General features: G+C 45.7%; 2 protein-coding genes across 2 annotated transcripts in view; one reads left to right on the forward strand and one right to left on the reverse strand.

Moving 5' to 3' along the window:
- The window catches only part of ENPP3 (ectonucleotide pyrophosphatase/phosphodiesterase 3), a 716,664-nt gene that overhangs the window by 445,631 nt on the left and 244,377 nt on the right, over positions 1–26,656 (forward strand). The window contains exon 17 of the mRNA XM_086927431.1: positions 19,209–19,275. Within this exon, the coding sequence (XP_086783557.1) occupies positions 19,209–19,275 (67 nt within the window). The remainder of the gene's footprint in view (positions 1–19,208; positions 19,276–26,656) is intronic.
- Positions 15,506–18,110, reverse strand: LOC147708799 (uncharacterized). Its single transcript, XM_086925139.1, has 2 exons — positions 18,041–18,110; positions 15,506–17,492 (listed from the first exon to the last, which is right to left on the reverse strand). The coding sequence occupies exons 1-2, from the start codon at positions 18,108–18,110 to the stop codon at positions 15,514–15,516; spliced, it is 2,049 nt and encodes a 682-aa protein (XP_086781265.1). The 3' UTR covers positions 15,506–15,513.

The raw sequence follows: 26,656 nt of genomic DNA on the forward strand, positions 1-26,656 counted from the left end.
AAGTTGGCGGGTGGGGGTGTAGAAGGACAGGCGCGTGTTGAGGTATTCGGGTCCTAGGTCATAGAGGGCTTTGTGTGCGTGGGTGAGGAGGCGGAATGTTATTCTCTTGTTGACGGGGAGCCAGTGGAGGTCTTTCAGGTGACCGGAAATGTGAGCTTGTCGGGGGATGTCTAGTATAAGTCTGGCTGAGGCATTTTGGATGCGCTGGACTTTTTTCTGTAGTTTGGCAGTGGTACCGGCGTAAAGGGTGTTTCCGTAGTCTAGTCGGCTTGTGACCAGTGCATGGGTGACCGTCTTTCTTGTTTCGGTGGGGATCCAACTGAAGATTTTGTTGAGCATGCGTAGGATGTTGAAGCATGAGGATGAGACGGCGTTGACTTGTCTGGTCCTCGAAAGGGAGGGCGTGGTCCGTTGGTATGGGTGCGGTTCCCAGGGCCGGTGGCCACCAAGAGTCGTTCCAGGCGGAGGGGGAAGATCCTAAGATGAGGACTTCCGTTTTGTCCGAGTTTAGTTTTAGACGGCTGTTCTTCATCCACTCGGCTACTTCTTTCATCCCTTCGTGTAGGTTCGTTTTGGCGGTGTTTGGGTCTTTGATGAGGGACAGGATCAGCTGAGTGTCGTCTGCGTAGGAGATTATGTTGAGGTTGTGTTGGCGCGCAATGGATGCGAGGGGACTCTTGTATACGTTGAAGAGGGTGGGACTGAGTGAAGATCCTTGGGGTACGCCGCAGATGACTTCGGTGGCCTCTGATCTAAAAAGGGGGAGGCCGACTCTCTGGGTTCTTCCGGCGAGGAACGAGATTATCCAGTCCAATGCTTTTCCTTGTATTCCGATGTTGCTGAGGCGTTGTATAAGGGTGTTATGAGAGGTCGAGTAGGATGAGGGCAGCAGTTTCTCCGTTGTCCAGTAGAGTTCGAATGTCGTCTGTTGCTGCGATGTGGGCAGTTTCAGTGCTGTGTTTGGCTCGGAAGCCGGATTGTGAAGGGTCGAGGGATTTGTTGGATTCGAGGAAGGCGGCGAGTTGACTGTTGACGGCTTTCTCAATGACTTTGGCAGAGAATGGGAGGAGCGAAATGGGGCGGTAGTTCTTAAGTTCAGTGGGGTCTGCTGTAGGTTTCTTCAGGAGGGCGCTGAGTTCGGCGTGTTTCCAATTTTCCGGGAAGGTGGCGGAGTTGCGGGAGCAGTTGATGACGTCTCGGAGATGGGGTGCGATAATGGAGTCTGCTTTGTTGAAAATGTGGTGGGGACATGGGTCAGTTGGCGATCCTAAGTGGATGGAGTTCATCAGGCGGATGGTGTCTTCAGTGGTGATTGGGTTCCAGGCGTAAAGGTTGCTGGAGGGGGGTTTTAGTTCAGAGGTAGGTAGGGTGGGCTGGCCTCCAAAGCTGTTATGTATGTCAGCGATTTTGTTGTGGAAGAACGAGGCTAGAGAGTCGCAGGTGTTTTGGGATGGAATGATGTCGTTGGTGCCGGCGGTGGGGTTGGTAAAGTCTTTGACGATGTTGAATAGTTCTTTGCTGTTGTGGGCGTTGTTGTTGAGTCGATCCTTGAATGCTGATTTCTTGGTGGATCGGATCAGTTGGTGGTGTTTGCGGGTGGCGTTCTTGAAGGTGGTCATGTTGTCAGCGGTTGGGTTATTTCGCCAGGCTTTCTCGAGGGTGCGACAGATCTTCTTGGATTTCTTAAGGTCATCATTAAACCAGGGGGACTTTTTTGCTGCCTTGCTTGATTTGATGGTTTTTCAAGGGTGCTAATTCGTCCGCGCTGTGGGTGATCCATTGTGTGAGGTTGGTGGCTGCTTGGTTTGGTTTGGGTCCGATGATTTTGCAGGAGGGTTATGGTGGAGCGATGTGAAGAGCTGGTTGGTGGTAATTTTATTCCAGTTTCTCCGGGGAATTGGTTGTGGGTCATAGTCTTTTTGTAGTTGAAGTGAACGCAGCTGTGGTCTGTCCAATGGAGAGCTGTGGTGTGATTAAAGGAGATATGCTTGCTGGAGGTGAAGATTGGGTCGAGCGTGTGCCCGGCAAAGTGGGTGGGGGGTGTCAACAAGTTGTTTGAGTCCGAGATTGGCGAGGTTGTCCAAAAGGGTGGTGGTGTTGCTGTTGTTGTTCTTTTCCAGGTGGAAGTTGAGGTCTCCCAGTAGGATGTAGTCCTCAGAGGGGAGGGCGTGGGGGCTGATGAAGTCAGTGATGTCTTTACTGAATTGTGCGCGGGGTCAGGGTGGTCAATAGATGAGGGTGCCCCTGAGTGTGGTCTTAGGGTCAGTGTGGTTCTGGAAGTGAAGGTGTTCGGCGGTTGTGAGGTTGTCATCGGAACTGGTCGTGATGCGGATGGTGTTTTTATGAACGATGGCGATTCCTCCTCCTGTTTGGTTGATGCGGTCCTTTCGGATGATCTTGTAACCGTCCGGGATGGCTATGGCGATGTCGGGGGCAGAGGAGGCGTTCATCCAGGTTTCTGTAAGAAAGGCGACGTCCGGCGATGTGGTGTCGAGTAGGTTCCAAAGTTCAATGGCGTGTCTGTGGACCAAGCGGGTGTTGAGCAGGATGCATTTCAGGTGGTTAGTGTTGGAGTTCTGTTTGGAGTCTGTGGATTTGGTGTGGATCCTGATGCAGTCGAACTTGCAGGAGTGGTAGGTGAAGGGTCCATGGGATTGTCCTGGGGCGGCTTGGTTGCAGTTTGGGAGTCGGCCGGGGTTAAGTGCTGAGAGGGTAGCGGCGTCGTACGTTATGCGGGTGGAGTGGGTTTTGCGAGGACCAGGGGGTCTGGCGCTGGGCGCGGTCCAGGCACGGATGGGCATAGACGGGCTTACCTTTGGCGCACCTTCGGCGCGCATAGGGCGCGACCGCTGCGCGTGGACGCTGCGCGCAAATGCATCTGACGTAAGTGGATAGTGGAGGGGGCGGAGCGAGGGAGGAGCCCTGATCTCTTGACTGGGTGAGAGTATTCTGCTTAATTCAGAAACTCTGTCCATCACCACCCCTTGTTGTTTAATTAGATAATTAAAGCAGGCAGCAGTTTTTAAAGGCACAAAGCAAAGAGCGCAGCCCAACGATACCAGTGGAGACCAGGGAGCGTGGGGAGCGACCGCTACTGAGAGTGTCAGGACGGTCATAGAGCTTCTGAGGACGGAGCAAGCCTAAGCAGTCAGTGGGAGGGAGGAGCAGCTGGGAGGCGGGAGCGGGGTGGAGAGGACGGGCTCCGAGGCACAACAACAAGATGGCAGCAAAAGCAAAACTGAAACAGGATGGGGCACAAAGTAGGAATGCGCTGTGGGCAGTGGCACCGGCACAATCAGGTATTAACAATTGTATTTAAATCAGTGATGTGAGCGCTACTATTACAACTGCACAAACGAGCAATACAAATAATAATTATTGGTCTAAGCTTCACAAGCGAGCAATACAGATTAGGACTGCAAAAAAACGAGCAATGTATAAGTGAGGCTAAGCGCTAGATAATTAAAGCAATTCAGAAAAGGGGGTGGTGATGAACAGAGTGTCTGAATTAAGCAGACCACTCTTACCCAGTCCAAAGATCAGGACTTGATCCATCACCGTTATTTATCTCACTGCACCATCCCAGCTCAGAACCTGGCAATATGCAAATCAGTCTGTCCCTGGCCCAGTGCATCATGGGAACAGGGCAGACTAAACTACCAAGCCAATTCTTCACCAGAAAGGAGACAAGCTACCGGAGACCGGTTTCTGGCATTTCAGCCGTCTTCGGCCCGGCTTGCTTGAATCCTGATGGTGCAGTGAGAAAGGGACTCATGTCTGAGTATACCCTGCCACACCTATAGTGGCCAAAAACGATTCAGAAAAGGGGGTGGTGATGAACAGAGTGTCTGAATTAAGCAGACCACTCTTACCCAGTCCAAAGATCAGGGCTTGATCCATCACCGTTATTTAGCGTGGAAGGGTATACTCAGATGTGAGTCCCTTGCTCATTGCACCATCAGGATTCAAGCAAGCCGGGCTGAAGACGGCTGTAATGCCAGAAACCGGTCCCCGGAAGCTTCAATCAATCAGTGACACTTATAAAGCGCGCTACATACCCGTGGGGTCTCAAGGCGCTGGGGGGGGGGAGCCGCTACTGCTCGAACAGCCAGGTCTTCAGCTTCTTCCTGAAGGAGAGGTGGTCTTGGGTCAGGCGCAGGTCGGTCGGGAGGGAGTTCCAGGTCTTGGCGGCCAGGTGGGAGAAGGACCTTCCTCCTGTAGTCGCTCTTCGGATGCGGGGGACGGCGGCGAGGGCGTGGTTGGCTGATCGGAGGTGGCGTTTGGGAGCGTAGAAGTTGACTCGGCTGTTGAGGTAGCTCGGGCCTTGGTCGTGTAGGGCTTTGTGTGCGTGGGTGAGGAGGCGGAAGGTGATTCTTTTGTTGACGGGGAGCCAGTGAAGGTCTCGCAGATGTCCGGAGATGTGGCTGGTTCGTGGGATGTCGAGGATGAGTCTGGCTGAGGCGTTCTGGATTCGCTGGAGTCTCTTCTGGAGCTTGGCGGTGGTCCCGGCGTAGAGGGCGTTGCCGTAGTCCAGTCGGCTGGTGACGAGGGCCTGGGTGACGGTCTTCCTGGTCTCGGTGGGGATCCACCAGAAGATCTTCCGTAGCATGCGTAGGATGTTGAAGCATGCCGAGGAGACGTTGTTGACTTGCCTGGTCATGGAGAGGGAGGAGTCCAGGATGAAGCCCAGGTTGCGTGCATGGTCTGTCGGTTTGGGTGCGGTGCCCAGGGCGGGAGGCCACCAGGAGTCGTCCCAGGCGGAGGGAGAGGAGCCCAGGATGAGGACCTCCGTCTTGTCCGAGTTCAGTTTCAGGCGGCTGGTCGTCATCCACTCGGCTACCTCTTTCATCCCTTCGTGCAGGTTGGCTCTGGCGGCGGCGGGGTCGTTGGTCAGGGAGAGGATCAGCTGGGTGTCGTCGGCGTAGGAGATTATGCTGAGGTTGTGTTTGCGTACGATGGCCGCGAGGGGGCTCATGTAGACGTTGAAGAGGGTGGGGCTCAGAGATGATCCTTGGGGGACGCCGCAGATGACTTCGGTGGCCTCTGACTTGTACGGTGGTAGGCGGACTCTCTGTGTTCTCCCGTCGAGGAAGGAGGTGATCCACTCCAGCGCCTTGTCCTGGATTCCGACGTTGCTGAGACGCCGTACTAGGGTGCGGTGGCAGACCGTGTCGAATGCCGCGGAGAGGTCTAGGAGGATGAGGGCCGCTGTTTCTCCATTGTCCATCAGGGCTCGGATGTCGTCGGTGGCGGCGATGAGGGCGGTCTCGGTGCTGTGGTTGGCTCGGAAGCCGGACTGTGAGGGGTCGAGGGATCCGTTCGTCTCGAGGAAAGCGGCCATCTGCTTGTTTCCTTCCCAGTGAAAGAGTTGGCTTTGTAGTTTGGTTTGCCCTGTTCCCATCATGCACTGGGATAGGAACAGACTAATTTGCATATAGCCAGGTTCTGAGCTGGGATGGTGCAGTGAGCTAAAAAACGGTGTTGGATCTAGCCCTGATCTCTTGACTGGGTGAGAGTATTCTGCTTAATTCAGAAACTCTGTCCATCACCACCACTTGTTGTTTAATTATTTTGTCCACCATAAGCGTGGAAGGGTATACTCAGATGTGAGTCCCTTGCTCATTGCACCATCAGGATTCAAGCAAGCCGGGCCGAAGACGGCTGTAATGCCAGAAACCGGTCCCCGGAAGCTTGTTTCCTTCCCAGTGAAAGAATTGGATTTGTAGTTTGGTTTGCCCTGTTCCCATCATGCACTGGGACAGGAACAGACTAATTTGCATATAGCCAGGTTCTGAGCTGGGATGGTGCAGTGAGCTAAAAAACGGTGTTGGATCTAGCCCTGATCTCTTGACTGGGTGAGAGTATTCTGCTTAATTCAGAAACTCTGTCCATCACCACCCCTTGTTGTTTAATTATTTTGTCCACCATAAGCGTGGAAGGGTATACTCAGATGTGAGTCCCTTGCTCATTGCACCATCAGGATTCAAGCAAGCCGGGCCGAAGACTGCTGTAATGCCAGAAACCGGTCCCCGGAAGCTTGTTTCCTTCCCAGTGAAAGAATTGGCTTTGTAGTTTGGTTTGCCCTGTTCCCATCATGCACTGGGACAGGAACAGACTAATTTGCATATAGCCAGGTTCTGAGGTGGGATGGTGCAGTGAGCTAAAAAACGGTGTTGGATCTAGCCCTGATCTCTTGACTGGGTGAGAGTATTCTGCTTAATTCAGAAACTCTGTCCATCACCACCCCTTGTTGTTTAATTATTTTGTCCACCATAAGCGTGGAAGGGTATACTGAGATGTGAGTCCCTTGCTCATTGCACCATCAGGATTCAAGCAAGCTGGGCCGAAGACGGCTGTAATGCCAGAAACCGGTCCCCGGAAGCTTGTTTCCTCCCCAGTGAAAGAATTGGCTTTGTAGTTTGGTTTGCCCTGTTCCCATCATGCCCTGGGACAGGAACAGACTAATTTGCATATAGCCAGGTTCTGAGCTGGGATGGTGCAGTGAGCTAAAAAACGGTGTTGGATCTAGCCCTGATCTCTTGACTGGGTGAGAGTATTCTGCTTAATTCAGAAACTCTGTCCATCACCACCCCTTGTTGTTTAAATATTTTGTCCACCATAAGCGTGGAAGGGTATACTCAGATGTGAGTCCCTTGCTCATTGCACCATCAGTATTCAAGCAAGCCGGGCCGAAGACGGCTGTAATGCCAGAAACCGGTCCCGGAAGCTTGTTTCCTTCCCAGTGAAAGAATTGGCTTTGTAGTTTGGTTTGCCCTGTTCCCATCATGCACTGGGACAGGAACAGACTAATTTGCATATAGCCAGGTTCTGAGCTGGGATGGTGCAGTGAGCTAAAAAACGGTGTTGGATCTAGCCCTGATCTCTTGACTGGGTGAGAGTATTCTGCTTAATTCAGAAACTCTGTCCATCACCACCCCTTGTTGTTTAATTAGATAATTAAAGCAGGCAGCAGTTTTTAAAGGCACAAAGCAAAGAGCCCAGCCCAACGATACCAGTGGAGACCAGGGAGCGTGGGGAGCGACCGCTACTGAGAGTGTCAGGACGGTCACAGAGCTTCTGAGGACGGAGCAAGCCTAAGCCGTCAGTGGGAGGGAGGAGCAGCTGGGAGGCGGGAGCGGGGTGGAGAGGACGGGCTCCGAGGCACAACAACAAGATGGCAGCAAAAGCAAAACCGAAACAGGATGGGGCACAAAGTAGGAATACGCTGTGGGCAGTGGCACCGGCACAATCAGGTATTAACAATTGTATTTAAATCAGTGATGTGAGCGCTACCATTACAACTGCACAAACGAGCAATACAAATAATAATTAATGGTCTAAGCTTCACAAGCGAGCAATACAGATTAGGACTGCAAAAAAACGAGCAATGTATAAGTGAGGCTAAGCGCTAGATAATTAAAGCAGGCGGCAGTTTTTAAAGGCGCAAAGCAAAGAGCGCAGCCCAACGATACCAGTGGAGACCAGGGAGCGTGGGGAGCGACTGCTACTGAGAGCCGTTACTTGGCAAACTTCCACAGCAGGGCAAATAGCACTCAAATTAGTTTTATTATATAACCATAAAATGGCATTGGATCTGTGTTCAGTACTTAGTTTTGATTTCTCCAATTGGTTTGTCCACCTTAAATTGTCTTTAAGTCTGTCCCCCAAATAATTAAAACTATGTACTCTGACCAGGGCCTCGCCCCCGGCATGAATACTACAACTTCCCTTTTTCTTCCTTCCAAAAACCATAAACTTAGTTTTGTTTATATTCAGTTCTAAGCCTCTCAAGTTACAAAATTTTAAAAACGTATCATTTAAAATTTGGAGGCCCATCGAAGATTTAGATATGAGGAGGGAATCATCAGCAAAAAGTAAAATGGGTATCTTTTTGTTATTCAAAATTGAAGAGTCATTTCTACAATGTTCTAGGGTGTCCACAACATCATTAATCTATAGAAAAAATAGAGTGGGCGCTAGCACACAGCCCTGCTGAACTCCTCGCTCTATGGGAATATGATCCGTCAATTCTCCATTTGGACCCCGGCGGACCTGAGCAAAATTATTCACATGTAATCTACTTATTAAATGCACTAGGTTGGCCGGAGCACCAATGTTTATAAGGGCTTGCCAAAGGGCCGATCGTGGTAAAAGATCAAACTCTGCTCTAAGATAAATAAATGCCACGTAAAGTTGTTGTTTCTGAAGTAAAACATATTTCCAATAAAAAACAATAAATCTAAAAATGTGATCTTTTGTACTAATTCTTGGTCTAAAACCTGCCTGTAGGGGAGATACAATCTCTTGTGTATCAACCCAATCCAAAAGTCTCATCACAATTTGTTTTGAAAAAATCTTTTGGGCATTATCAATGAGGCTGATAGGCCTATAATTAGATGGCTCCCCCAAATCACCTTTTTTATGTATAGCTGTAATTTCAGCTCCAAGCCATGAGTCAGGCATCTTCCTCCCCCAGCTGCAATAGCATTAAATAAAATATTAAGGTTAGGAGGACCATATCAAAGGTTCAGATTTATATAAATCCCTGGGTATTTTGTCTGGTCCAGGGGCTTTAGCAAAATTCTGTGAATCAATTGCTCTAATTGTTTCGCCTAGGCTAAAGACGATAGGAAGAGTGGAATCTAATATAGGCCATACATTTAAAAAGCTAGTGCTATCAGGGGCCTGGGAGTCACCAGGAGCATAAAGTATTGTAAAATGGGATAGATACCCATTTATCCAGGGAAATATTTTAATGATGTAAATTAGGTTTTTCTGACTTAGGTGCCTATTACGATTGCGGTTTTTCCGCATCCTCCAGGCCGGCGGAAGCCACCGCCGGCCCGGAGGATGCGGAAAAACCGCAGCGGACCCACCAAAGACCCACCGCCACATTAGGATGGCTGGTGGGTCCTGGTTTCCGTCTGCAGCTTTTCCGCCGTGGTTGACTTACAACCGCGGCGGAAAAGCTCTAATATGGTGACGGTGTCTCTCAGACACCGTCAGCCATATTACGATGGGCTGTTTAAAATGCTTTTCCGCAGCGGGTTTTGCGAAGTGGAAAAGCATGTGTAACTTCACTGCGGGGGTCCGTTGCGGGCCCCCTGGGTGAAGGGGGGAGTGGGGGGGTGCACCTGGGGGGTACCTATGGTAGCCCCCTGCATTTGTATGCAGAAATCGGCAGGCACCACATGGTGCCTGCTGCTTTCTGCATACAAATGCAATGTATGCATTTTTACCATTGCGGCGGATGCAGCTTGAAGCCGCATCCACCGCAATGGTAAAAATAGAGGATGTGACCGCCAGGGTGGCGGTCACATCCTAATTGCACAGGAGGGAACTCCGCAGGCCATGCGGAGGTTCCCTCCTACTCTATGGTCGCGGACGGACTCAGGTCCGTCCGCCATCATAATCGGCCCCTAAGTTTGGGTAACAAGGCGCCAGAATAGTCTAATGTCATTCTTTTTCCCTGCATCCAAAGTATCTTGCCATAAGTTATTATTCCAATTCCTCTTGGCTTTAATCAAGATAGATTTGTAGTGAGGTCTTGCTGCTTTAACATTAGTACTATTTCCCTCTATTATAGCCTTTCTCAGAGCTGACTTGGCTAACTTGCAAGCCGGATCAAATCATTTCTCCACCTTCACGGAATTAGAAGTCCTATTAGTACAATTTTTGGTAAAAAAAATCTCCAGTAAGGCATTAGACAGGACAACGTGAATGACTAGAATAGGAACTACATCCATATTCAATCCTACATATGCTTTAAAGTATGTAACATAAAGTTTGTAAATCTGTGAGAACAGTTCCTGATTAGACATAACATTTGGCCATGAAACATAATGGCGAATATTAGATACCACAGGTGCAGGTACCATAGTTATGTGTGTTTTTTTAAATCTTGGTTTAAAGAGTCACCAGTCAAAGTTACTTCGAGGGAATTATGATCACTATCAAAGAGCACCACCACTTCCATATCATACATTAGAGGCCATAAACTTACATCAACCAAGACATAATCAATAGTGCTGGTACATACCCCTCTCTTAAATGTAGCTGCCCTTGTTGGATCAGAGCGAGTACGCCCCACACACACTCTAAGGCCCCTGCTTAATGTAAACAAGGCCACTTCTAAGGCAGTGTTGGAAAACTATCTCAAAGGGGGACCAGTCAAAGGTGGTATACCCCATACTTCATCTTCCTCTTATCTCATTTAAATACAATGAAGGTTCAAAACTGGTATTAAAATCACCTGCTACTATGACTTTTACACTAGAATCCAGATTGTCTATAAGTTCCTCCAAAAGAGACAGTGTAGCTGATTGATCCAATCCCCTAGAACACCTAAGATAAATATTTTAAAAAGTCAAACGGAGAACCGAAGAAAAATTTACAGTAATCCCCATCAGATCTAAGTTATCAATCACCATTAAGGTAGAGCTGCTAACACAGCCATTCTTAATTAAAATCAAAAGTCCACCTATGGCTCTCCCAAAATGGGCTGCAGGTTTGTCCGACACATTATAACTAGTAAACCCAATAAGAGACACTTTTTCTGTCGCCCATGTCCCTTGTAACAAACAAATATCTTGATTGGCAATATATGCCAACCAATCTGGATCTACTAGTTTTGGTCCCAGGCCAGCTATATTCCAAGATAATATCTTTTTTTATTTTTTTTTTATTGACAAATTCATAGTTAATACAAAAGATTCAAAAAGAAACAGAAGTAGGTACAGCAGATAATCACATAGCTTAATTAACAGAACAATTTATACAATATCAAGTGGGATAATAACACCAGAGAGGAAAGAGAAAAAAAATGAAAAATAAAAATAAAAAATGACAACAGAAAAATATAAGCAGATTAAACGATCAGGAATCTGAGAAACAAAAGAGATGTCCATTAATCATCGGCAGAACCTAATTGGCGAACCTCATTTGTGTACCATCTTGTAATCGGGTCCCAAATCTGTGCTCCTATTGCTTTCATTTTTCTCCCCCTAGTAGCATATATTGCGATTTCTTGTTTATAGATTGCAAGAAAGCGACTAAGCCACATATGAAAAGTAGGGGGGTCTACGTCTTTCCAGCGAGCTGCCAAAATGATACGAAGTACAGCATACCCCAGAAAAACTACCGCTTGCTCCTCTTTATTATGACCCAGTGAGTCATCGTGGCCTAGTATACAGAGAGTTAGTGAGTCCCTTATCTGACGTCCAAAGACCTGAGCCCAGAACTCCAACATCATGGTCTTTAACCGCCTCAACTCCGAACATTCTGAGAACATGTGAAGTAGATTGGCCAGTGGCTGTTTGCATCTTGGGCAGTTGTCGTCGGCCCGAAGACCCCAACCAAATAATTTTGCGGGTGTATAGTATAGGTTGTATACTGTTTTATAATATTGTGCTCTTAAATTTGAGGCTATAAGGTATTTTGTAGATAGCGCTAGTGAAAGATCGATATCAACATTAGGATTTGCCAGTTTTACAGCCCAAGATTGTTCTGTTTTTTCGATATCATCAGGGAGATTACCCATAAGAATCTGATACAGAGTCCCTATTCTTGTCGTTTTCTTACCAATAGCTTCAAGAAGTGGGAGTCTGTCTCGTATTATTATTGGAAAAGCATTGCGGATACATGACAGTATTTGAAAATATTTAAGAAAATCTTGCGTAGGGACACGATATTTTTCTTGAAAATATTCAAAAGATATAGGGATATTATGTCCTAATATGTCGCCAACTGTATTGATACCTAGATGTTCCCACCTCTGCGAGGTAGCATCATTAAGGGATGGGGGGATGATCTTACTATGCCAAAGAGGAGTATATCTTGTAAAATTGGGAATTGATAGGTATTTAGAGATTGCTTTCCAACCCACCCATGCGTCTAAGACTGTCTTCAATTTGATTTTTTTATAGTATGAAGGCTCTACCTGTTTTAAAAAGAGCCCTTTACACTTATCACCGAGACTAAGTTCATAGATCGATGGAATATATAGGTCTGGGGGCGTATAGGTATTAGTTTTTTTATCCGTAAGCAGGGGATCCATAGATTGCATCAGTGTTGCCCAGAGGTATAATTTTAGATTGGGGATAGCTAGTCCCCCTCTATCCTGTGGAAGCGACATTAAGCGGAGGGATCTTCTTATCTTTCCGTAGCTCCATATAAATTTAGATATAGCAGACTCAATAGTCTTAATGAAGTTATCTCCAGCTAGCAACGGGATCGCTCTAAAAAGGTAGAGGACCCTCGGGAAGATATTCATTTTAATATAGTTAGCCCTCCCAATTATAGATAGATGTAAGTTGTCTATTCTTTTGAGGTCTATTTTAATTTTATCAGTGAGGGGAGTGTAGTTCAAATGGATAATTCTCTCCACTTTAGTAGTAAGGCGTATGCCTAAGTATGTAGCTTCTTCAACTTTGAGAGCACTTTCATAATGGATATTATCAGTAGCTAACACCATGGTTTTGTCCCTATTTAACGAATATCCTGAATATGTGCCAAATGCCTGGGTAATTGATTCGATTTCCAGGATTGCCACCGTGGGGTTGTTAGTTACAACGGCAATGTCATCCGCATATTCCATGACTTTGGTGGAATATAGCCCTATTTTAATAGGCTGTATTAAAGGGGTCAAAAGTAGTTTCTGAATAAGGGGGTCTATGTATAGTGCGAACAGGATCGGGGAGCATGGGCATCCCTGTCTTGTACCTCTATGTACCTTGATAAGCTCTGACTCATTGCCACATATAGAGATTTTTGCACTAGGATCGATATATAAGGCTTTGATGGCTCTGATGAATTTGTATCCAAAATTCTTTCGTTCTAATATGTTCCAGAGAAACTGCCATGCTACTCGATCAAAAGCCTTTTCGGCATCGAGGAGAATCATCGCCATCTCGCCCCCCGTGGTTCCCATGATATCAAAAAGGGTAGTGGCTCTCCGGGTATGATCTGTAGTGCCCTTTCCGGGTATAAATCCGTGCTGCCAGGGGGATACGAGATGTTTGATAACCCCGTTCAGTCGGTTGGCTAGTATTTTTGAGTAGAGCTTTGAGTCAGAGTATATCAGGGATATCGGTCTGTAAGATGATGGAAGCTGAGATGGTTTACCTTTTTTGTGAAAAATTATAATATTCGTTAGTTTCCAGGAGTCTGGTGGGGCGGAGTGATACTGCACTCCGAGAAAGAGATCTAACAATAACGGAATTATTTGTTTACCTAGGATTTTATACAGTTCTAGGGGGATTTTGTCGGGGCCTGCCGCCTTACCATTGGAAAGTTCGGATAAGGCAATCTCTACCTCAGAATAGGTAATTTCTCTCTCGAGTATTATTTTAATCCTGTCATCTATCCTAGTATTTATGTCTTGGTCTGGGAGCCAGTTGTTCAAAAATGACGTGATGTCCGAGTCCGAATTTGTCAGATCGCTATGATACAATTTCTTATAATATTTTTGAAATATGTTTAGGATATCCTGCTTGGATGTATATTCCTTGGCTTCATATTCAATCATCTTTATATTGCCTTGTGATTGTTTTTGACGTGTTCGTAATGCTAGGTGTTTGCCTACATTCTCCCCTGATTCATATAGCTTATTTTTGTTAGCTTGATAGGTTTTGGCTGCTTTTTGGATCAAGGTGTTATTAATTTCATTTTTTAATATCAGTATTTTTTTAGAGGTTTCAGATGTTGGGACCCCCTGGCCTATCTGAGTGGCATGGAGTGTCTCAAGATCAGAAAGTTCCTCCATGAGCTGTGTATTAATATTGTCTTCCCGCTTCTTTTTATTGGCGACAAATGAGATAGTTTCTCCCCTTATTGCCGCTTTAAAACAGTCCCAGACCGTTACTCGTGACGCGCTAAAGCGGTTACAATCGAAAAAGCCCTGTGCCCAATTTTTCATATGTGTTATGAATTCCTGATTAATCAAGAGTCTTCTGTCAAAGGTCCAATTACACTTTGGTTTAACCAATTCGGGGAGATCAAAGACAAAGGTGAGCGCATTGTGGTCCGAAATTGTTTTAGGGGACTTGATCATATCAATCATTACCAAGCCCTCTAACGATGACATGATGTAGTCGATCCGGGAATATATATTGTGGGGGTAAGAAAAGAATGTATGACCGTCCGTCTTTTTGCCTGACTGAACCCACATATCTAGTAAGTTATGGGTTTCCATTAATTGCCTAAGTGCGCTAAATACCTTTGGTTTGCGTCCTTTATAATTCAGAGTGAAACTGTTATTGATGAATACGCCTATATCTATATTGAAATCCCCACAAAAAATTAAGGAGCCTGTCCAGGAGGCCAGTTCTATCTCTAACTCTTGGAAGATGGTGGGATCATCCATATTTGAGCCATAGATTGCGCATATTGTAAGACCGCATTCTAGTTGAGCTATCGCCCATCTGCCATTCTTATCCGCTAATCTGCGAGTCGGGGGGCCCATAATAGGTTTAGCTAAAATAGCTATCCCTCTAGTTTTAGAGGATTGGGTTGTGGCTACCAGCAGATTATATCCAGGTAATTTAAGTCATTCCCTATCAGCAGTTACAATATGAGTTTCATGCAGGCAAAGTATGTCTACTGGATTCTGGCGTGTTAGTTGGAATAGTTGAGCCCTTTTACTTTTATCGTTTAAACCTGCCACGTTCCATGAACATAAACTCACTCTCCCCATTTAAAAAAAAATACGTTCAACCTGGTTTCCATATATCGACCAAATGAGCTGTAGCTAGCGTCAAAAATTATAATGTCTCTTGTTTCTCTGCCATATTTGTTGTAATCCACAAATAATATTTGCATATACTTTACTTTGCGAATGAATTTGCGAATGAATTTGTACATTTTTTTGCATTTTCCCCCACCCCCTTTCCCCCTCCCACCCCTTGACTGCCCTCCCCCACCCCCCCGCCTCTCCCCCAGTGTGGCATTTAGACTCTAGCTAGAGTCTGTTGTGATGGAGAGACATCGCTACCCAGTGTCACCCATATAAACTTATATCTTATAAAGTCCTTTTAGAGGGCATAAGATAGGAGAAAATACATGATGAGAATAGAATAGAGAAAAAAAAAAGGAGAGAAAGAAAAAAAGCAGTAGTGAGTAAGATAGAGCCAGAGAACTAAGAGAGCAAACAGTGTGACCCATTATAGAACTTTTATATAGAGAGCTAAAAAAATCCTGTCTGGAGAGTGTGATAAACATCAGTTCTATGTATATTTTGGTTATCGTTTAGTTAGAGGAATTAGATAGGACTTAGATAGCCCACATGCTAGCACCCTAGGGATTTCCTTTTTTTTCCCCACCTTTTTCTTCTTTTTTTTCCTTGTTTTTTTTTTTTTAAGAATATTTAGTAACTAATTGGTGGCTATCTCACAAAGACGTTATCTAATTCATAGCCTTGACTAGGTGTGCTGTTTCCCTCTTGTTCCCTCTAGTTCCCTCTAGTCCCCCCTCTTTTTAAGGCAGTAAGGCCCAACGTTATAGTGAAAAAGTACATCTCTAGTTCATGCTGTCAAGAAAGTCTTTTGCTTTGATTTCTGAAGTGAAAAACTTAGCGTGGCCCTTATAGATGACTTTCAGAGTTGCCGGGTTATTCAGGTACACCTGGGCCTTTTTCTCCAAGAAAGGCTTAATCAGTTGACGAAGCCGCCACCTCCGCTCCACCGTGGTGTGGCAGAAGTCGGGTCTAACAAAATAGGAAATTTCACCTCTTGTCCGATGAGCATCTGGTCTTGCTTTCTCGGCAATAGCTTGGCGGAGGAGGAAATTTCCAAAGTACACTAAGATAGCCCTTGGATATTTAGACTGTTCCTTTGTGGCCCTTAAAGTAAATGGGGTTCTGTGGGCGCGTTGCACCTCTAGCTCCCAGTTCCAGGTGGAAAGTTCAGGGAGCGTATCCTTGAAAAGCTGGATTACAAACATACGCACATTTTCACCCTCAATTTTTTCCGGAACACCAAGTACTCGGAGGTTGTTGCGTCGCATGCGATTTTCCATTTCCTCCAGTTTCCACCTGACGTCTTTTAATTCAGCATCATGAGCATCTACTTGTTCCTTTACAGCTGTGGCTTCAGCCTCATTTACCACTATGCGGTCCTCCATGTCGGTCAATCTTGCATTTGATGCTGCCACTGATTTAGAGAGTTTGCGTACAACTCCCTGGACTTTATGAAGTGCTTGTTGAGCCCTGCGCCCATCTTTTGACGTCTGTTCCCTATGGGAGGCAATTGCCTGAAGCACTGTGTCCATGACAGATGTCAAGGTGGCATTTTGCTGATCAAAAAAAGGGGAACTATCGCTATGGGGTCTGGAGGGAGGATCCTGCATGCTAGTATGAGGAGATTGGGCCCTAGGGCGACCACTAGCACCAAGGTGGCCTTTTTTCTTTTTTAGCACTGTGTGCCTCCTGTGTCTGCCCATAACTACGTCCGAATCACTATCTTGTGAGCTTGCATCCGTGTTTGTACAGATTTCTGAGTCAGATTGGGGATCAGAGAGAGAGTAGGAGTCTGAGTCGATGTCTTGGTCCTGAAGCAGTATAGACTCCTCCGCACCTTCAGAGATGGTAAAAAACTCTGATGGTTCCTTGTCTGTATCTGACGCTAAGCCTGACCCCAATTTGAAGTCAGTTGCACACTGCCCATCATTTAGATGCTGCCGAGCGATGGTAGTCTCCTTACCCAAGCTGGACGTAACTGTCTCGAGGGGGGTTGTGCATGCCTGGGGATGCACTGGAACTGGAACTGGAACTGATTCAAGAGAGTTAGGCTCGACAGGCTCGACAGAAGAAACAGAAGGAACATCACTGTGGAGGGTGTGCGTAGCCTGTGTTGGTTGAGGTACTGGTGTGGATGCAGGCCTTACCTCCTTATGAATCGATGCCAACCCTTGCTGAGAAGATACCAGCTCCGCTGATGTAGGTGCTATTTGCATTGTGGATTTTAATGGTATTGGTGGCATTGCCTCTGTGCCAGGTGGCCCCCCATCCATTTGGGCCTGTGTATCTGATTGTCGCTGTGCGGTGGTATCAGCTGCCTCTTCAGCCTCTTCAGCCTCTTCAGCCTCAGTCGCCTCAGAAGGGGTCTGATCTGCCGATTTTCTGGCCTCTGTTGCCTCCGTCGGTTTTGAGCGTTGTGAAGCCTCAGGGACTTCAATGGGAACCACTGTACCGGGCTCCAAAGCAAACACTGCCTGGGGAGAGAGCAGCGAATCAGGGCTGGCGGGAACTGCGGGAGCGGCAGCAATCACCGTCCCGCTCTTTGCGTGGTGAACAGGGGAGGAAGAAACAGCTGCTCCGGCGGGTAGTTTTCGCAACAGGTCCACCACAGACGGCCCGGGCCCCGGTGTAACGGGAGTCTTTGCCAACTTGGACTGACCTCGCTCTCTCTTGTGCGGTTGCTGTTCAGGGCAGGCTCCTTCCTCCGATACAGAGCCGCAGCCGCGCCTTGCCGCAAGCTTCTGTTCCTCCAAGATAATATCTTGAGGAAGGAGAAAATACTATTCTGCCGAATCAAATCGTTTTCAGACCTAATGACTAGTTATTCTGCCTGGTCAGGTTTTTCTGTAGGGTTAGTACTCTCAACATAAGAATTCTTGCACCTATTATTAGTAGGATTCTTGTCCAAATAAAGAAGCAACGCTCTCGCAACCACAAATCAGTATGATCAGGGAAAGAAAAACGTTTCAACAAAGTAATTTGACAGTTCAGTAATAAGCAACAGTAGATCCTTGTATCTTTATCCTTAGGAAGGTTGTTTATTTGATCCACATTCAGCCGACACGTGTTTCGTCGTGTTTAAAGTTGAGTCAACACGACTCTTCAGGGCTGATAAAACAGAAAACAACGTAGATATAGCATATCTCACATGTTTAACAAGTTAAAATTTGTGCGATACGTGACAAAGATAGGTCTTATTAAAACAATTCCGGCGTTTTGTTTTAATAAGAGTTTTGAAGAAGCATGTTTCAACCTTCTGGAGAATTGACGCTAGACACTAAAACAATTTGTGGGCAAATAAGGCTTCACATTCATGCACTTCAAGACCTATCTTCGTCACGTATCGCACAAATTTTAACTTGTTAAACATGCGTACCATGTCCAATCCTAGTAAATCTACTCAGCCTTTTATTGTTCTTAGATTGCTAAAATAACTAACATAGTGTTGGGTAACATTAAACATCTGTAATTCAGTGCCAAGGGTTGAACATGCACAAACTCACATAATATTTTTTTAAGGCCAACCATATCGGCCGACCTTCTCTCCCTTATTTTACATTGAGGAGTTTATTAATTCATTCACAGCAGGATTTCCTAAAACATATTGGCTACAAAGCAATAGATTTTGCATCTGAAAAGAAATTAATGAAAAACACTAAATCTTTTTGGAGGGGTTTCAGGGCTGGTTCTGTCAAGTAGTCCTCTGCCAATCCAGTCCATCCAGCCCTATCATCAGTGGCATGTTGCCTTCCCAGCTTCCCATAATGACCCTTGAGTCTTGGTTTAAGGCAACTCCTGTTCTCAGCTTCCCTACTCGTTTTCTGTACCCTATCTTAAGCCCACAATGTGATTTAATATTCAATTTATTTTCTTTACTCCTAAACCACCCGGCCTTGGAGTAAGACAAACTAAGATATTTCCGGGCAAAAAAGAAGCAAGAAAGGGTGTTAAAGTACGCATGACCTATTGGGAGAAATCTCAGAAGCATTAGCTTTATCAGGGAAGACAATTGGGTAAGTGTTCATTTACCTGAACACAGCAAGCCATTTATAATTTAAATCAACTGGACATTATTCTGCATCAGTATTAGGGTCATAGAAACCTCAAATGCTGGATAAAAACACTTTGGCAGCTGCCGCAAAAACACTGGATGGAATCCCAAAAGATTTAACAAAGCGAGGCAAATTCATTCATGGAAAAAAATGTTCTTCAATTAACGGATTTTTAAGTTTGTCTGTTATTTGTCAGACAAACCCAAGAAAGCTTGCAAACGTAAATAAAGTGAGCTTATAATTGCCTCTTATTTTTTTAAATTTGATCCAGCAGGTTAAAATATATTTTCTACTTTATACAATTACTCCTAGCTAGTGTGATTACTAATATTTTGTATGGGTTCAATAGTGTATATGTGCAATTTGTCCAGCTGACCAATAAACACTTTGCTAAGGAAACATATTTTCTCACTACCTCCCTGTAGGGATAAATCGTATACGTTCTGTGGAGGGGGCAACCACGGCTACGACAATGAATTCAAAAGTATGGAGGTAAGTTGTTTGTAATTGATGACTCCTTGTGTCCAGTGTCTTAGCTTAACAAGTATTTTCAAGCTTTGCTGTGAACAAAAGAAAAGTAGGTCCAGGTTGTGAATGATGGACTAAGGTCTACTGGAGTTAATTTAGCATAACAGTTCCAACATTCGTCTAGGGCAATGAAAAGCTCAAACAAAAATTCAGGGGCATATTCACAAGGAGTTAACTCCGATTTATCTCCACTTTAACGCAGCAAAAGTGGAGAAGGATTTAACACCCCATTCACAAGCTGGTGCAAACTGAAAACAACACCAGTGTTCCAGAAATAACTGCCCCCAAATTTATCTCCACGGTGGACACCACCAACTAACACTAATGAGATGCAGAATAGGCGTTCCGTTGCAAAAACACACGAGAAAACCACAACACCACATTCACAACAAACTGCCAGATCTGTGAAGCGAACCAAAAACAGGGGATAAACCGTGGTAGCACCAGGGATTTTACACCTGCCTTCTGCCGGTGCTCAGCAGGACGACTACCCACAGCATGAAAGGGAGCCCAGCCAAGAGCCACACCTGAAGACTCACAGACTCACAGATGCCATGGAGGCAAGGATCATGCAGCTCCGATATCCATGAGGGTCACAACAACCACCGCCACCACCCCCAGCCCCTGATATATTCTTTTAATAATCTGCCAACCCCTCAGCATTCACCCGTGAATGCATTTCCATCTATCACTTGTAGGTGCTGGCAGGCAGGGTCTTTCAATAGAGCAGTGGTACAGAGGTCGGGGAAAGGGCCTCTGTTGACACAGGATTCTTTCAGGCTACATGCCAAAAGTTAAATGAACCTGACAATGTCTCCTGCAATTGTTAATCACTTGACACCCTAACGCATGGGTTGAGAAAGATGAGTTATCTGGCGCTGATGTGCCGTTACACAGCTATTGCCTGCAAACGCAGGAATAGCTATCGCCATTGCGATGTTGTTGTCGCCTGTTTTCTCTGCCGTGCACTGTAATTATCGCCATGTAGTGCCGGCTTGTGAATTCCACGCTATCACGGCGAAAAAAATTCTACCGATAAATTACTTTGGTGATAGTTATTGCATGTTCTTTTGAATATACCCCTCAGTGTTTCAACATCATGTACTGTTTAGCGCCAGGCTTTCAAAACATTTAATTTTCTGTGATGTCTGTGTTCACTCAAATGCACATAGCAATGACACACAGGAAAAACTCAAAGGTAAGATATGCCTTGGAGCACGGCATTGTGTTTGGCGCAAACTCCCAAACATTACAAACAAAGCAACAGGACATAAAGACATTTTCCATATGAGTCCATTGCAAAAACCTCTCCAAGACACAATATCCTCCCATATTTTAGATTGTGCGATTCCACACACAAAGCAACACGTTCTCCTATATAAATAATAAACATTTCATTTCTTACATCTCATAAATTAGACCTTTGTACAAACTTGCACCATTAAAAAAGCAAATACCAATGGGAACTACTACAAGCACCAGTGCTTAATTTGAGCAGGTGCTTTCAGGTGCTCAGCACTGGCACTTCTTTCACCGGGCCGGGGCTACAATTTTTGACCCTGCAGGTGGTGGTCTCTATATTAATTGTTCAAATTCAAAATAAAAAGAATAACATGCATTGCTTGGTGACTGGCTTGTAAATGTTCAGAGAGAGGCCGGCATACACCTGTCCAGGCAAACATGACTGTGTTTCACCACGTTAGTGATGATGTCATCACGTGGATCACAAATCCAAGAAGTCATCGACAAACTATGTCTTGCATTTTATTCCCCGCGTCTGCTGCACCCTGCCAATGCCTGAGCATAAGCCTCCCATTGGATAACTGTAGCTGGGGGCTGGCTCATAACGGAGTTGAGGCAAGGAAGCTGCGAGAGGACATTTGGAACTTTGGAGTGAGGGCTCTTGGGTAAGACAAACTAAAGTAAGTGTGGACTTTCCACTTGCTGTGTAGCCAGAGTAGCATATCCTGCAGCCGTGCATTGCTGCTATCCTCAACGTGCTCGGTGCGGCTGTGGCCCAACTCAACATTTGTGCGCCATGGCATCACCTGTAGAATCTGTGCGATGCACCCCAGCATGGTAATTGCTGAGCGTGCGTGAGTCCAGTATGCACCACAGCCATACTTACCGGCATTGGCAGCATTACGGCTGTGGACAATGCCTGTGCTGTAGCAGGCAGGGTCACAGCAAGCCTAGCAGTGGATGCCGTCGCCATCCCTGGACCTACTAATTACAGGCAGCACTAGTAGTGACATCACCTCACGTGCTCAAGCAGCTACCTGTTCTGCAAATAACCCAGTTATACTGCACTGATTAAAATATGCAAAAAAAGCATTTTCATTTGGTGTACAATTTGTTTTGGCACTCGTGTAGGTAAGAAAGTAAAACACGTCATCTTCATCTTCTTTAGGAAAATCAAGAGGAAAACGCAGAATTCAAAATAGCAGGGACATGTACAGGCTGACGACAGGGGTCACAGGCAGCAGCAGTGTTATAGATGAGAGAGAGCAGGAGTAAAGAGGAGAAAGACAAAACAGGAGAGGAGAGATATAAGACAGAGCTAAGTAGAAGAAAAGGAGAACAAATCAGATACAAAGAGAAAGCAGCCATGATATGAAGAAGAGAGCATTAAGAAGAGAGAAGATAGAATGAAAGGACGTAGAGGACAGGACAGAGGAGAAAAAGCAGACAAATGATAAAACGACGACACAGCTAATCAATGCTAGAAGAGTGATAGTAAAGAGCCAAGATTGAGGGGAAAGACAGCAGAGCATGGATAAAAGTGAAGAGGAAAAAGGGCAGGAATGAACAGAGGGCAAATCAGAAATGCAGGGAATAAGGTTTGTATGCAGCCAGTCGTCATTTTGGGATCCTTCGTGGTGTTCCCCCGATACCGAGAGCCATAGCCGGAGATCATTCTCCCCTGTCACGAAAACCGACATGAAATATAAATTCTGAACCCTGACTCTCGGCGCCCTGATAAAACGTCACGCTTAGGTTTCTATTCGAGTATCTGCCACACATCAGTTTTCTGAACCTCTCGTTAAACAAATCTTCAGCACAACTTGAATTTGTCTGTATCTATATGAGATAATCATCAAACCCGCGTTTTAGTTCAGACGTTAAAGATTCCTATTCGAGTTGCCGAGATCGCTATTAGTGAATGTTATCACGCTACATAAATTCTCATCTTTTACGGTACTACAATTAGTAAAACATCAAATTATGGCCTTGATCATCACGCTCCATCCCAGTTTAAATTAGTTCTATCGCCAAAAAATGAGGGGTGACATCTAGTAGCCCTTCTCTGTTTCCATACGGTTTGGATATCCTGGTCTTTTGCAATACACGGCCACGTGAGGAAGGCTAACTGGCCAAAACACGGGTTGTGAACTACCTTGCCGTATTGCCTACATCATCTGTCTTGTTTGTAAATGTTTTTAAATGTATATGTTTATGAACTGTAAACCAGTCATATGATAAAGGAATATATAACATGAAAAAAGATGTATACATATATAACAAAATTGCTATAAAAAGATAAAATACGTATATAAAATTTTTTAATAAATAAAGTAAATAATTTAATTTAATTGTTCTTTTGGGTGGTGAGTTTACTTACTCTTGAATGCTGCTACCATAACAATGAATGGTGGTTGTTTCACACAGTATTTCATAGTTTCTGTACCTTTACTTGACTATAGACCGTTCTCAAACTGATTAGTTTCCCTATGTATAGCAAGTGCATCACTATTAGTATATAGGGGTCCCCTTTTTCCAAAGGGAATAAGGTAACACACCAGGTGTGACAAAGATGATAGAAAACAATTAGAGAGGTGAGAGGGTAGACTCTTAAAGCAAAGACCTAGGGGACAGACAACAGATCAAGGTTAGAAGATAGGAGACTGAGGCAGTGAGAGTGTTGAAAGTGGGGCTCACCGGAGGAATAAGTGAGCTGTGGCCTCCTTGGCAAAATTTTCAGCACCTGCACTTCTTTTTTTTTTACAAATTAAGCACTGACAAGCACACAAGCACTGTACTGTGATAAGGTTCCTCAGGATATTGTGACTAACTAGAAACCTATTGGCAGGATCCGCCAAGTTATCAGTATAATGTACAATTGTTAATAATGCTGCATGTGTCATAAATGTGCTTACAGTTATTTGAAATCAGTAAAACAGATTTAAACAAACAAACTGATACGCAGTCTTTGTAATCAGACACAGTAGTAGCGGCTCCCCGTGGGAGTGCTGCGGGGCGGTGGAGCGGGATGGGGAGGGTCAGGGTGGGGGGTAGTAAACTCTGGTTTACGGCTAAACGGAGTTAAGTAAATAGATAAATAAAACAAATTACATTGTGCGCTCTGCATCGTTGCAGCGCTCGCAATGTAATCCGTTTTATTTATTTATTTACTTAACTCCGTTCGGCCGTAAGCCGGAGTTTACTAGACCCCACCCTGCCCCTCCCCCACCCCACTGCCCGCAGCACTCCCACGAGGAGCCACTACTGAGACACAGTACAGTGTACAGTGTCATCCCATGATTAAAGTGTCTGTTGTACATACTGAGGTAGCTCTGAATAAAGGGAAGTGCAAACAATGAAGCTGCACTTATTTTAACGCAGTCAGCCAATTATGCTTCCTATCACTTATTTGGCTTATTTGAAGGATTATTTATTTATTCTATATAAGGTTGACATGTTTCAGCCCTTAATTTAAGGCCTCCTCAAAACAATTTACAAGATCTTGTGAACATATTCTTAATAGATCCAATCCAGGGAACTATTAATGAGGAATTGCAGGGAAACATAGTTATATGTACCACCAATAGAGTGTCTGAAAATGGTATTCTTCAAAAAAGTTTTCACCGAGGTCTGGCATTTTTGTCTCTTTACATCCACGCCCTGTTATATTGGCCTGGGGTGACACACAAGGGTGCAGTATTCTAAGATCTGGCGCCTGCTGATTTACAGCATGGCCTTTCACTGGACGATAACGAGAAGATGTGAAATCGTCTCTTACCTTTGAATAGGCTTGTCATAATTCTCTATAACACTGCAGGAACTGGAAAGTGCCATCAGGTGTTTGCTGTGAAATAGTGTACTTCCTCGGCTAGTGGCACCTGATGATAAACAGACTTAAAATCCTACTTGGAGAACAAAATCCCACCCTGCACTGTGGCCAGCATGTCTGCAGTTCTAGGTAGTTGGTACTCACCTATCCATATTTCTCTATTTAGACTACGGAGGTCAGTGCACACTCTCAGTTCCTTTGATCCACTGTTTTTAGTGACTACTCTGAGTAAAACCCGGAGTGATAACTTTTCTACCTATTTTATAATGTTTTCCTGGCACATTTAGTCAAATACAGCATCAAATCCTGTTTAATACTCAGCTGAACTGTCCTTAGCTTATGTCTAACTGGTACAGCTCCATCTTTAAGCGGTTTTGTTTGCTTGAAACCATGCAATTGTCCCAATGCTTTATCACATACCTCCTAAATTCAAGCTAGACAGCCATATATCTTCCAAAGATTCCTTCCCTCTACGCTGTTCATATTTCCCACCCTGTTTCCGAGCCTCTTATCTCACCAGTTCACCGTCCCTTTCCTCAGTTATGTGTACAGATTGGTTTGTTGATTTAAATACTGAGTTCAAGATACTGTGGTGCTGCAAACCCAAAATATTTTGACTCTTAGTGGACACATAGATCTTGCCTTCTATGTCCTTGTCCATGTACTCAATGCTTGCTCAAAAATACTTATAGAAGGGGGCATGGCCAAGTTTTCCAACATGGCAGACGCACATTAGACCAGCTCCGCCAGCCCTATCAGTAATCCGGCTGAACCCCTACCAGTAACTGCCCCAAACTTGTCCACAACCCCAAGAAATAAGGCCGGAATAAGGGTGTGGCCGATCGCGACCAGATCAGCGGTCCGTCAGTAAATCAGAGCCTGGTGCCCCACCGCACATCCGGCCTGCGCATCGGCAGCTTTGGAGCAGTTGCAAGGCACGGAAGTGCCGGGCAGGGACATCCAGGGTCCCGAGACAGGCTGTGGCCTAGGATCTGGGGTGCTTTAGGCCTCGCGGCGACACCACCAGACAAGGCTGGCCGGTGTCCAGGATCGCCCGTTGCGGATGTGGTTTGAATAATCTTGACTCGCAGTGGGGGGCGCCGCCGATGCATATTGGGGGTGTGCACGCCCACGCGGCCTCTTAGATGGTAGGCGCTGCAAAGGCCTGAGCCGGGATCTGAGAGTGGAAGGTACTCGCACCGCTAAGGAGAACACACTGCGGCTGTGCTGGCTTAAAGATAAGGAGTTGATTCAGCAGGGTACCTGGTGAGGGACAGATCGCTTTCCCCGCAACGCCAACGGGTCTTTGATCACCCCCTGTCCAACTACATGCTGCTGACTGGGACAATGACACCGATAAGGAGGTATGGTGCCCAGTAGGGGTAGGGTGTGGCTTCTCCCGATCGCAAAACCTGCCAGGCTAGGTCCTGGTGTAGCTTGTGTCACAAGAAGGCCATCTCCAGCCTGCTTCCACAGCAGCCTCCACTAGGGAACAGCAACCCAATGAACTGCCCCAGAGGAGAGTCCAGGGGAACAGAGCTAGCCTACATAAACTCAATATGTGGGGAAACACAAAGCCACGCAGAGCCATCATGACTAAAGAGAAGGGAACAGGCAGTGCTTCTAAGCAGAACACTATAGACCATTAAAGAGGGGCTAGAGCCAAGGCCATAGACACAGAGGGAAGCCCTAATACACCGCCAGACAAAGGAGCATTGTTAGCAGCAATCACCTAATCAAGAGTAGTGTGCGAGGCCCAAATCTGCGCAGTGAGATCATAGGTGACACTGCTGCGCCAGGACCATCAGGGTGCAGTCGACCGACTAACAGCGGCAGAGTTCAGGGTCCGGGAGTGGAAGACGCACTATCTGCACTTCAGCCTAAAGTATCCTCCCTAGAAAAACATTTTGTACTCGAGTCAGTAAGTTGATATTCTATCACGGGCCGGAAGACCAAAAATCTTTACTTTTTACTTCATATTGATACGATGATTCAAGGGTGTTTGGGGATCCATTGGATGGACACCTTATCAACCCCTCAATGGGGTTGATACCACTTTCCTTCCCCGACAAATGCATCAACCGTTTTGAGGTATTGGGAGAGAAGGAGGGGGGAGAAATGTTTAATGGGATTTCAGTTTGTTATTCTAACCCAATCAGAAAGATGCTCCTCCGCTCAGTTGCAACGCTATTATGTCTCAACACATAATAATAATGGCACAAGCGGGTGAGGCCCCACTGGGTTAAATGCAAATTGAAAGCTGAAATGTAAGGA

This window comes from Lissotriton vulgaris, chromosome 6, assembly GCF_964263255.1.
Source record: "Lissotriton vulgaris chromosome 6, aLisVul1.2, whole genome shotgun sequence".
Lineage (NCBI taxonomy): Eukaryota > Metazoa > Chordata > Amphibia > Caudata > Salamandridae > Lissotriton > Lissotriton vulgaris.

What these genes read in the sequence shown, in the direction of transcription:
- LOC147708799 (XM_086925139.1), bottom strand. Translation starts at nt 18,110, where the DNA reads ATGGTACGCATGTTTAACAAGTTAAAATTTGTGCGATACGTGACGAAG. An exon ending in AGGTCTTGAAGTGCATGAAT is followed by an intron (nt 17,493 to 18,040) that starts GTGAAGCCTTAT and finishes TCCTTCCTCAAG; the next exon opens with ATATTATCTTGGAGGAACAG.